This window comes from Chroicocephalus ridibundus, chromosome 14, assembly GCF_963924245.1.
Source record: "Chroicocephalus ridibundus chromosome 14, bChrRid1.1, whole genome shotgun sequence".
Lineage (NCBI taxonomy): Eukaryota > Metazoa > Chordata > Aves > Charadriiformes > Laridae > Chroicocephalus > Chroicocephalus ridibundus.
In genome coordinates, this window is record NC_086297.1 from 12511430 (window position 1) to 12524394 (window position 12965).

A 12965-nucleotide genomic window follows, 5' to 3' on the forward strand; every position below is an offset into this window, starting at 1 on the left:
AAATAAGTGTAACCTCATCTTACTGTAATTTATTACATCTCAGAAAGCTTTGAAACTCAAGCATTAAGGATGAGGCTTGAATTTCCAATTCCTTTCAAGCTTCTCTCATAGAAATGTTTACTATAAAGTAATTTTATTGTGGAATAATTTTTCTTTTATTCCTACACTTCTCTGTGTTTTGATCCCATGCAACAAAGCAGCTAGTTTTTTACATGAGCAATTCTGCTTTTTCCTCGCACCTTTCTTCTGAAGGTGTCAAAGCACATTATACATCAAACGTGATCTCACCTCTGAAATGACAAACGGGCATAATGAAGTCTCTTCCCTTTGCAAGGTAAGCAAGGGCAGGGAAGGTATTGTGGCTGCCCAAAGCCACAGCAAGTCAGGATTTGAACTGGAAACCAAATCCGCATGGAATTTATTCACGTGTCTCCTTGATCTTTAAGGTCGCTTCTAACCTGAACCATTGCACGTTTCTATGATTCTATATGCAACTGCTGCATTTAAGCATTTGATTCTAAACCCTGGCTCAGTACTGCTCAGTACATGAAGTTATGGAGAAAAAAAATGACCCAGAAAGATGCTAAGACGTCCTGCTTTGCAGAGACGTGGGGCTCCTGAGGGAGGCCAGACCTGGGTCTGTAAGTCTTGGAGATGCGCCCAAAACCTGCCGCAGTCAGAAAGCAGGGCAGGAGGGAGGACACCGGTCTCTGCAGGAAGCAAAGGTGTCAAATAATCAAGGAACGAGGGTTGTTTGGATTATTTGTGGATGCTGGTAGGGACATGGGACAGAACAAACAGCTGTTGGATGTCGGTTGTGTGTTTTCCCCTTGCAGAAGTTCGTTCTGCCCAGCAATGTCCAAAGCAGACTGGGGATGGAGGCACACATCACCCAGTATGGAAATTAGCTTTCCAGTACATGCCACCAGTAGTAAGACCTCCAAAACCTCCAAGTTAGAAAAGAATAGAGCATTTTTTTGCCAAAATCCTCCGCATTATTTTAAAAATCTCAAGCAGTGCTTTAAGCTTAAGTAGTTCCTATTTACCTGCTCAGGTTCCAGCTCTGGAAACACCCACAGGGATATGCTTTGCCTTAAGCACATGCATGCCCTAGTAGCAACGGTATCATTAGCCTTCTGTTTAAACGCAGGGAAACAATTTTAGGATTAGGGACTAGCTGAGTTTCTATTTCAAATAAAAATCCTCTATGAGATGTTTCTTTCTGCTCTTTCCGGTCTCCTGGGAAAGTTAAAAATATCATCTTTCTTTCCATGGGTTAAAGATATTCAGTGGATTTGGGGAATTCCTTCCTAACACTGGCCTGGATAAAAATAATTGTGTGATAAAAATAATAACTCAATGCTATAACCCTGACACACTCCACGTGGCATCTACGGGATCCTCAAAGATTTTCCATGGAAATCATTTTCTATATGAAACTAAAGTCTTCAACCAGCTTGTCCCTAGAATGTCGTTTTCTGTGTGATGTTTCTATTTTTCTTTTAAAAGATGCCGTATGCCTAAAAATAGAAATTTTGTGATTGAAGCCCGAAGCAGCGTGACGTGGAGGTGCTAACACGGAGCGTGAGGGTGTCGGGGTGTGGGTGCTGCACCATCCCGAGGCCTGAGCCGCCCAGAGGGGTGACCATACCGGTGCACGATGCTGCTCCTTGGGTGCATGGTTTTTCCAAAGGAAGCAAAATACTCATCAGGCTGCTCCGTTGCAAAGCCCTGGAGTTGCCGAGGGGCTCGCATCGCTCCGTTGAATGCCATCCGAGCATCTTGTGGAGACCTGTTGGCTGAGCAAGGAAAAATTGTAAATCCTGGGAGATGCAGCATGCTGGATGCCTCTATTTAAGCAACCCAAAGTCCACGCGGTGTTGGCCTCACTCTGCTGCCTACAGCAGCTTGCCATGCAGCTCAGCCACCCTGGCCCCGGGAGTGGCAGTCCTTGCAAAGCGAAAAACAGCTGGGGAGTAACCAGTTCAGCCTTTCGCCTTTCATCTACCTGCGTTTGCGAGTCAACACCCTTATTTTTCGGTGAAACAGGATGTACGAGACCTCCCACTGAAATGGTAATTAAGAGGGAGACTTTCATATAAATCCAAGTGCCAGGAGTTGCGCATGAACTGATTTGTGTGCAGAGATGAGCAGAGATGACCGAATGATTTCCAGCTCCGTGCCAGGAGCCTGGATTCTGGTTCTCCACGGTTTGCCTTATTGCCTCCCCTTTTGAACCCAGCAACCCATCCAAAAATGCTAAGTTGTATTGAAATGGCAGGTCCTACTTTGAAACATTTCCATTCCTGTAGGTAGTCCATAGAAAGTTCTGCTTCCTAAGCACAGGGGAAATGGGAGACATCCTTACTCCTGTCCCCAGGCGCTGCCTGACCTGCCCAGCCCTTCCTGGGATCCCCCGCTGCAGCTTCGCCCTGCGCCAGGCTTGATGCTCCTTCTTGCCACTTCTTTCTGCTCCTCACCCCGCTCATCGACATGGTCAGAAGGATCTGCTGCAAATTCCTTCGAGCCAAATAGCTCTAATTCCTGAGCCACTCGCATTTGCATTTGGTCTGGGCAGAGAAACGAAACCCACAGCTCCATCCCTGGGAATCCTCGAAGTTCCTAGCTACCCACTCGCACGCAGGGCTGGAGCGAGCCGTGGTTGTGGCGGGAGGTTGTGCCTGTTCCCCAGAGGCTGAACGCGCCATGTGCGATCCCCGAGAAGCTCTGAGCCAGGGACCAAAACACGGGAAAGATTTTGCAAAACAAAAAAACACGGAAAGCCATCATGGTGTTGAAGCTCTCCATCTTGCACTCCCAGGCAGCAGGAATGCCGGAGTGCATGGGCCAGCAGCCCCCACCGAGGTGTTCCACCCAAAACCCACCCAGCACCGATTTTCAAAGTCCACGTGAGCCCACAAAACTCTCAGAGATGCTGCAAACAGCATTTTTTCCCCATGTTGCAGCCTCCTGCCTACCCGCTTCATCCAGAAACGGTGCTGGCGTCGGGTGAGGGCTCCAAAAAGCCTCAGGATTATGTTTACGGAAGGGTAAAAGCAGGGATGTGATCAGGAGCCCGGCGGGTGTGGGGTGGAGGAGGCCGGGGCTGCTCGGAGCAGGCTGTGCTGACGGCGGCTGCCAAGCCAGCACCGACACCGGGCCGGACCCGGGGGCTGGGAGCCCACGTCAAACTCACAGCGAGGGCTGGGTTTTTATTTTTAATAGTTGGGGTAATTACCCCCCGGGAGTAATTACTGAGGGCTGCGGCGGAGTTTCTCGAACGGGAAGTTTGGAAATCGGGACCCGGTGCTTTTCTGCCGGATCGCCATCCCGCCCAGCGCCTGGAAACCAGCGCCCGCCCCCTCAGACGGGCCCCGCTGAGGGGAGCGTGAGGTGGCCCCCAGCCCCCAGCATGGCCCCGCCGGCGGGAGCGCAGCGGCCGCTTCCAGCGCCCGGCGACGGGTTTCCCCGTTACCTCTCACGCCGGTGGAAGCCGGCCCGGCGCTCGGCGCCTGAAAAACCCTTTATCGCCCCAAAATACCAGGACACCGCCTGGGGGGGGGGGGGGGGGGAGAACGTGGGTGGGTGAGGAGGAGGCGCGCGCCCGCCCCGCGCTGCAGCACCGCGCGCACCGCCCGCTGCAGCGCCGGGGCCGCGCCGCGCCCCCCGCCGGGCGTGCTGCGGCAGCGGGGCGGAGCCCGCCCTGACAGGCGTGGCGGGCGACCACTGAGAGGAGCGCTGAGGGCCGACGGGCGGGCGGAACCCTCCAATGAGCGCGGAGGGGGCGGGGCGAAGCGGGGAGGTGGGGCTTGAAGGGTAGCGTGTGGAGGTTGCTATGGCCGTGGCTGGAGAGCGGCCGCGCGGCGGGCCAATAAGCGAGCGCGCGGCTGTGGACGGACGTGGCCGTCGCCCAATGGGCGGGCGGCGGCCGGAGGCGGCGGGGGCGGGGCCGGCGGCGGCGGCGAGCAGGGGGCGGAGGGCTCGGTGTGGCGCTAAAGGCGCGCGGCGGGCGGGGGGCGGAGCGGCGCGGGTGCTGAGGAGCCGGGCGGGCGGCGCGAGCTCCGGGGCACGGCGGCGGCCGGGCGCTACGCAGGTGAGGCGGCGGCGGTGGGGCCCGGCGGCGGTACCGATCTCCCCGGGGCGGGCTGGGGGGGGTGGGTGGGCTCGTCGGGGGCGCGCGGCCGGGCCCGCCCGCGGTGGGGGTGGGGCGGGGGCGGCGGGCCCGCCACACAAAGACCCCCTTGTGCGGGCCGCGCCGCCCGCCCGCCCGCGCCGCCGCATCTCCCCCCCACCTCCCCCGCCCCCCCCTCCGCCGCATCGCCGCCGCTCCCGGCTCCGTCGGTGAGGGGAAGGTGGCCATTTTCTCCCTTTCCCGCAGCCTCCGCGCGGGCGGGGCGGCGGGGGGCGCGGGGCTGTTGCCGGGCCCCGGCGGGCCGAGCGGCCCCGGCCGCCTCCTTTGTCCTTCGGGGCGGCGGCGGGGCCTGCGGGCCTGCGAGGGGGGCTCCGCTCCCGCAGAGCATCAGCCCTCAGCGCCCGGGGGCGGTGCGGCTCCTCGGGCTGCCCCTGTCCTTGAAAATGCCCGGGCTGCGCTGAGGGATGCCGCTCCCGGTGCCCTCCCCTCCGCTCCCCTTTTGTTTAGAGGAGCAGAACGTGTGTAGGGCTTAGGGCTTTTCTCCTTTTTTTTTTTTTTTTTTTTTTTTTTTGTACCAGTCTTTTGGGAGGGCTGGATTCCTGCATGATAAATGTGCTCATTTGTGTATTTCATTTGAATGCCATTGTTAACGGAGGAGCCCTGGGTAGAGTAAGCTGCAACTTGCTTTGCTTCTGCAGAGGGTCTTTTGTGATGGGCTCTGTGGAATTAAAAGCCAAAGTGGAAAAATGACCCTGAAACTGGCCGTGGTCCCCCGACATTAGGTATATTCCTCAGGAACTGGTATGAAGTCAGTCCATACATTCATTTCAGTCTTCAGCCTTTAATTCTGCTGGGGAACAATACTGATTAATTTTGTCGTACGAGTTCTATCTGACCTCTAGGTTTCATTCCATCTCAGTGTGCAAGGCTGAGACTGAGCTGACCATAACAGCCTTTGGCTGCCTGTCATACCTGGCCAGGGAGCTTCAGAGGCTTGACACCAAGAGGCATTTGCACATGAGGGCGGCAATGGTTGGTTCCAGGTCTTTGTTGGAACTTCAGCTGTAGGTCTAGCACAGTGGAGACAAACGGCTTTCTGAATTGGGCTTAGAGGCTCGGAAATTAAGTTTGTGGGCTTCTTGAGCCAAACGTAGCATTCCTTGACTAATATCTTCATTCTCCTGGCAGAGTCGTCCAGCTATCACCTAAGGTGTCCCCTCAGCAATTTCCTCTTTCTTCATTGAATTTTTCTCTCAGAGGCTCTTCTAAGATACTTTAAATGTTGAGTCATCACCTCTGATTTGAATTAAGCCGTCTGTAGTAAACGGTCTGCTCCTCAAACCTCTGAAGGGTTCAATGACTTCATGCTTACTTTACATTAAAGTTGGACAACATAGCAAATGTCCATGCCATAGATGGAGACACAGCTATTGTATTTAATTACACGTTCTTCTGAGGATGGGTGTGTTGCAGAACTTCTTCCATCAGGGTGCATACCATTGTATGAAAGATGACAAATGCAGTTTGCGAAACCCTGTTTGCTTTTGAAGCTAACCTTTAGATTACCTGCTAGAAGAGGCTACCATTAGCTAATGTAGCATTCTTCAGTAGAAAAAGATCTAGTGTGTGAAGAAACAAGATATTTAATGACCTGAGTACTAGGTGTCAGGCTTGACCTTTTTGCTCCTTGGGCAGTTCCAGATGAAACTACTAGCTCCAGGGTTCCTGGATGTGACAGTATTATTAATTGAAGATAGAGTGGCCTCGCTTAGATGGAGGCAAATAAGTAAAATGAGTGTTCAGGAGCTCTTGTCAGCAGTTTTTCTTTCCCCTTCATATTCTTCATATTACCTGTGAAGCTGGTAAGTTGGAAGTTGGAAAATCTAACATCAGTCCTTGCTGCGCCTTGAGCCTGAAGGTAAACTTGAGATCTGGAGACATTTTTTTTGGAATATGGTAATATCAGCGCTCACGACTGAGAACAGAAGCCATAGAAATGCAAAGTCTTATGTTTTCAGGAAGAATATGAGCAAGGCTTAGCCAACTTAATGGCTTGCAGAAACCCCAAGTGTCTCAAGTTTTTGTATGTAGTTGAAAATCCACAGTTTAAAACACATTCTCGCCACCTTCTCATTACTGTAGTTAGTAGGCTGTCCACTGAATGTTTTTTATGTTTTTTTATATCTACTTTTTTTACTGTTCAGTTGAAGCTGAGTTTACTGGCATGTTTTTGTTAAATTTGCTCTTCCTTATTTAAGAACAGAGACATATTTTGCCTGCTTGTAATTCTCACAGCTGTTGCAATGTCTCTCCATTGTTGGTGCACAATTAGAACCAGTTTATACCAAGTTTCCTGTACTGGGTCTGGGATTATACTTGACAGATCATTTTAACTTTTGTATGGTGGTTGTCTTATTCGGAGAGCTGCTGTGTGACTCTCAGCTGTATAGCAACATCTTTAGACTATGGAAGAAATTAAGGATGCTTCCTCATCAAGAGACGATACAGATATTAGTGAAAGGCCATTTAATGGGTGCGCTATAGCTCCATTCACTTTTATTGATAAGATTATGGTGTGTAACATACTCTTCACTTTCTTTCCCCTCCAATTTACAGAGTAACTGATAGTGGACACCTTCACTTCCTACAATGTCTCAGAGATCCGGACTGGAAGATCCGGAGAGATACCTCTTCGTGGACAGGGCTGTAATCTACAACCCTGCCACCCAGGCTGATTGGACTGCTAAAAAGTTGGTGTGGATTCCTTCAGAGCGCCATGGTTTTGAGGCAGCCAGCATCAAGGAGGAAAAAGGGGATGAAGTGTTGGTCGAACTGGCAGAGAACGGAAAGAAAGCACTAGTCAATAAAGATGATATTCAGAAGATGAATCCTCCCAAGTTCTCTAAAGTGGAAGACATGGCAGAATTAACCTGTTTAAATGAAGCCTCTGTATTGCATAATTTAAAGGATCGGTATTACTCTGGGCTCATCTATGTAAGTACTAATTATTAGATTCATTATGGGTGCTAATTCAGCTGAACTTACCTGGTTCCCATTCCTTTACTTATCTGACATGTGGAAAGCGGGTCTTGGCTCTGATTTCGATAGCCTAAATACTTTGTGATTAGTCCAGGGTCTTTTTCCATGCTGTGTACAGGTCAAGAACTCTGTTGTCATAAAACATATAATAAAAAATTCTCCTGTGGAAATAATTCTGCAAGCATCTTTCAAAAATAGAATGCTAAATGGCAACTCTGGGTGCTTAGCTCATGCCACTCATTAGAGCACTTGCCTCAGACATGCTTAACTGATACAGGGAATAGTATCAAATGGCTTGTTTGAGCTGACGAGAGATTACAAAACCTAACTTTGCTAAATTACTGTTGTTTAATTGCTCACATGAATAAGCATATATCTTGTTTTAACTTGCTGCGTATTAAAAATGATAATAAGAGGCTATGCTATTATTTAAAAGCTGAAGTTGGAGAGTGCTAGGAATGCAAAATGTCTTTTTGGAATCTAATATCAACTTAGTGGGCCAGGAAAGAATGTGTTCAAGTGCTTAAAATAAACAAATATGATAAAGCTTTCTTTTTTCAGTGGTTTTTGAAGCACTAATTGGAACATCTGGCTTATAGATCTTTCTGTAGAGTTAGGAATCACCACACCATTGATGCTGCTTTTGACCCCCTTCTTTCCATGTTAAATGAGTGTCTGTGGTGTACAGTTGAGAGTAGCTCCTTGTCTCTTGGCAAACGGATTGCATAGTGACTTGTTGAGTCAGAGTATCATTAAGAGCTACAAGTAGACTTTCAATCTTAAAAGAAACTGGAACATCTGCTTAAATGTTTGGCTCATTTTAATAAACACTTGTTCTGAAGCTTAAATCCACTTTATTTAGTTCCGCTAGTTAGTTGGCTCACGTTCCCTTCCCTTAGGTATTAATGGGATGCCTTTTTTGCTTGGCCCGTGGTAATATATGGACTTATTAAAATTATATGCAACTTCAAAATATTCTTTGTATTTGTACTTTTTTGTCAGTTTCCTATGTGGATTTTTGGTTTTTAGCCTTCCAAGGCCTTACATTGAGATCCTTACAGCAGAGCTCAGCAAAAAACACTTCTGGAATGATTCCTGCAAGCTTATAAGTAAACTAATTGGATAATTAGTAAGGACTGGATTGAAAATGAAAAGTAAACAAGTTGATAGGTCAAAAGTTTTCAGCATATGTATCAATCATAATGCTAGTTGTTATGAAATCCATTACAACTGTTATAACCCTATTTCATTAGGAAGGTTAAAAGCTGAAGGCCTTAAATGTCAAAGCAAGCTCTAGTCCAAGGACTCCATACAGTAAACATGACCACAAATGCTTCTCGAGGATGGCGTCAAATTAAAAAAGTCCACTTTGTGAAAGGCTGGCTTATCATATACGTGGAATTTTAAGTGATACGCTATGGGTGACTTACCTTTTTTTTTCCTCCCCCTCCACTTCCCATAAAGGTGCTTTCTGCTTTCATTCTTTAACTGTTGAGGCAGACTTTAAACCTTGGTTCCTTGGCATTGAGATGCTGCTGTCACATAGGAGGATTACTGCATCTGTCTATTACTAATGACCTCCCTGCCCCCGAGCTGGAAGAAGTTGGTTGGGATCAAGAAGCTAATGGATTTGTTGGCCCCAACTGTAGGTCTGAGCTACAGGAACATTGCTGGAGGGTGCTACTGTTACCAAGAATAATGTTTCTATGCTGCTGTAATAATGGCTTCTTGTTTGAAATTAAAACTCTGCTTATTTCTTGAAGGGAGAGAAAAAGCAGTTGTGACTACTATTAGAGTAGAGGTTGAATGCTGGCAAAGATCACTAGGCCATAGAGAGACACTTCACCAAGAACTTGAGATGGTGGGGTTTTTAGTGCGGTTCTAGCAAGGATCTCTGTGAGGGATCCCTAAACTTCTTGAACGTGGCACTATCAGTGCTGCTGCTGAGGGTGCAGCCTGGAGTGATTCCCATTGCCCGTGTATCCTGCTGATGTTCCCGTGGTGTAAAAAGAGCCCGAGTTAACTGAGCTGATGAAGTGAATGATGGTGGTTTGGCCATGACAAGAATCATTTAAAGGTATGTTTTGATTTCCAGATAGTACTCTTATAATAACCAAACTGAAATCTTATATTTTGGCGTTAGTCTCAAGTAGTTAACATGGAGATGGTGAATCTGTTTTGGTTTCCTGTAACTCACAATAGGCAGCATGCAGCGTTGCCTTTCAAGGAAGTAGAAGATGAAAGGCTGTCAACTGAAGCAGATACATGTTTCCTTTCAATCCCTAGAAAGGAAACAATCAAGCTGAGGGATTTGGTGAGTGGGTCTAGTCATAGGTCTATAATCTACCTCTCCAAGATGACACTATGACACTGCTGGAGGAACAGAGGTCTGACTAAAGCTAGCTAGTGCCAGTCGGCATGACCTGGGCAGTGATCCTCACTTCATCAAGAAGAGTTTCAAGTAACATCTAAGTGGGGATGGCGAGGAGTTTCTGGAACTTCTAGCATTTCTAATGTCTGCCAGTTGGCAGGATCTTGGCCTCTCAGTTGGGTTATCACTGTGCTGTGGGAGATGAACACAAATGGAGAATCTGGAAGACCAGTAGCTTGTAGAAGCATGATGTCAGTGCTTGGTCCTGTTTTTATTTCTGGTCTGTTCACAACAGCACAGAAGGTGAAAGGTAGCAGGACTTGTACAAGAACTGCTGGGAAGAATGGCTGTAATTGTAGTGATTGATCCCAGTTTTGCTTTGGAGATGAAATAACTTCGTTTCTTGCTCCACTTTTAACATCACCTATTCCATTTCTTGCCACAAGGTTTATTTTGAGTGTAACTGAACAGTATGTTAAAATTCTTTCCTAAAGAAACTATACTATCTTTGCAAAGTCCTCTGAAGTATACTAGATAGATATGGATATATATATATATTCATGCCTGAGGATGGGGCAAATCTGTCATTATGAATTGTTGTACTTTTCTCCTTAACCCATCAATGACTAAGCATGATCCTGCAGAATCTCAAAGTCATCTCAGATGATTTCTGCTCATGTTTGAGGCTTGGTTTTCATCAAGTGCAAGTGTTGGTTCTGGCAAGGTGCAGCCATCTCCGGCAGGTTTTTCTTTTTCTCTCATTCATTCTAGCTTTGGTAGGAGTTTTCACTCTTCTTTGTGTTTCATAGCTGACTTTTTCCAAATTCTGTGCTTTTCTAGGTATTTCTTATGGCAGGGATGTATCATTTGGGTCACTTAATACTCTAAACTGGTCTCATGTCTTGCTGTACTGGCAGCTTCTCATGGTTTTTGGTTACCTTAACTGCCAATTCTTCAGCTTCATATAAAACTTAACTATTCTGTCTGCTCAGCTTTAGAGTGGCCAGCGTTAGCACTAGCTTCAGTGTGTATTTAGCAATATCCTTCATAGCTGTAGATCAGACACTGGAGGTAGTTCATTGTAAGGGTACCCAGAAGGAATACCCAAAGGCTTAGGAGGTCCTTGGAAGATTTGGAATGAACGTGCTTTTGCTCAGACTGGTTTTGTGTGGCTTTTTTAATATCCTTATACCATGATGAACAGAGATCTTTCTGGGGGCAGTGTTTTAAGAAAGGAGTCTAGTCGTCAGAGGTTTTGGGTCACTGAGGTTTGTAGCCTGAGTGAGGAAACATCTTTGTTTATAAAAGACCTGCATGTAAAATGCAACTGTGAAGCCCTAGATCTTGGTTTCTACTTAAGTAGTGTCAGCAAAATACGATTTTCAGGTGGAGGGGGGATAATTTTTGAATCAGAAAATGAAATGCAGACATCCACTGGAAAGAGTGGATGTTAAGGGTCCATCAGCTTTGAATGCTAATAAGTTCAAGACTGTTGTTGCCTTAATGCTTTGTGACAAGCTGTGATAGCCAAGATTACTGCTGCAGTAATTCTCCTTGTCATGAAGTTCAGGGTTTCTCGTGAACCAGCTTCCGAACTCTTCATGGTCCAATATGGTATCTGAACGCAGGAAATCACCGATACCAGTTTTTGAACTGCTGTGCTGTAAGCTGCAGAGGTTCAGTTTTGCTCGTGGCTCAGAGGTTTGTGGTGTCAGTTTGCTGTTGGGGGTGTGTGTGTGAAGCCCAGCTGAAGAAGTGACTTTGGCTGCCCAAGCTATAGCTGTCCCCTTCAGTTGGAGTCCTGGGAAAAGGGAGACGCTTGAAATGGGTCTCTGGTTTTGGTGGGAAGGGATGGGAGTGGCAGGGGAGATAAACAAGAAGGAGGGTTTAGTCTGAAAATAAAGTGCTAGGAGAACAGATGCTACATTTGGCAACATGGGGGGGAGAAAAGCTCAGTTGCTTTGATGGAAAGCTACAAATAAGGTCTGAAAGCTGCAAAGGAGTTTCTGGTGCAGGAAGAGGCATTTTCTCCATCTTGATCTCTCTGCATTTCAATATCAACAATGTATTAGCTTCAGTGTCTATTCAGAAAGCTTATATGTAGGCATGTCAGTTATGTTCAAAAATAGGCTTCTACTCAAAGTTTACTACCTAATTTGACTCATATGGCTGATCTGAAGGAAAGAACTGTCCGTATTTTTTTTAAGTATTTAAATTGTCTTTCACCATGTTGTTTTCTTTGCACTTGGAAGAGAGAGTGGCTAGTTAATGTGCAGTCCGAGAATCCTTTTCTTTCACTTCAGAACAACATGATTCTCTTTTTTTCTTTTAACTCTGAATGTAAATTTTGAGATATGCTATATCGCTCCTAGAACTGCAAAAAGCAAAGTGGTCAGGAGTGTTCCTGATCATTCTAAATAATGCTGTGTTAGGCAGCATTCTGCGTATAACTTCATTAGTGTTTTGAATTTTAAGTCTATTAAAAGCATTTCAGTTAATCAAAATGCAGCTGGTTGCATAGATCAGGAATGTAAATACCTCATTTCTACCTAAATGGAAAGCAACTTGTTCTTGATATTGCAGACGCTGGCTGGAATTGGAATAAATAAGCTAATGACTTTTAATGCTTGTAAGTCAGGGATAGGTGACACTTTTTCCAGCAATTTAAAGCTCTGCTTTTGTCAGTACTGCCTTTGATGACTAGACTGACCCTTCCATTTCCCTTTTAAAGCATATTTTAAATCTTTACATGTTCCTACATACTCTGTGGATTAATGTAAAAACATAACCTTATGCTCATCTTGTTAGCAGAAGTATTTTCTTAAACCAAAATAGGTTTCTTGCTAAGTGCACTAGCAAACACAAATAGGATGGATCCTGTAGAGGTCTGACACACTTTACTGATTTTTCCAGAAAAGTATAACATCCAAGTTGCAGATGGCTGTATTTTAATGGTCTGACTGGTAAATGCAGACCAATATCTGAAAAGTTCCTGGACCAATGGCATGTTGTGCACTCAGTGGATCTATAAATGTTCTGGTTTGTTATCTTTTCTAACTGAAAAAAGATGTTGCAGGACCAGAAGTCTATCTTGTGCAGTCAAAAAGTTCCTGTACCCAGTGCAGTAAGATGAGGTGAAGGAATTGCTCACTCAAACATAGGGTGTAATTAACCTACAGTAAAAACCTAAGATATTAAAAAATCCAATGAGCTTTATAAAATCTGTTTAAAAAAAAATGTTGCTGTTGCCATATCTGTTCTAGTCCTCGCTCTCCTGGAAGAAGTCCATTGCCCGCAGTTGATTATATTGTAGCTTACCAATACCGCTATAAATCATGCAATTACTACTTAAATGCTTCCTGACCTCATTCAGTCAGAAAGATTAAAATTAATAGAATTTCTGAAACACTTGACTTCTATTAA

At 46.3% G+C, this 12965-nt stretch overlaps 1 protein-coding gene across 4 annotated transcripts in view; it reads left to right on the forward strand.

The window, feature by feature from the left end:
• Positions 1 to 3970: 3970 nt before the first annotated feature.
• Positions 3971 to 12965, forward strand: part of MYH10 (myosin heavy chain 10) — a 110334-nt gene continuing 101339 nt past the window's right edge. For all 4 annotated transcript variants that reach the window (XM_063352553.1, XM_063352555.1, XM_063352554.1 and 1 more), the window contains exons 1-2: positions 3971 to 4093; positions 6749 to 7126. In XM_063352553.1, coding sequence (XP_063208623.1) covers positions 6782 to 7126 — 345 coding nt within the window. In that variant the 5' untranslated portion in view covers positions 3971 to 4093; positions 6749 to 6781. The remainder of the gene's footprint in view (positions 4094 to 6748; positions 7127 to 12965) is intronic.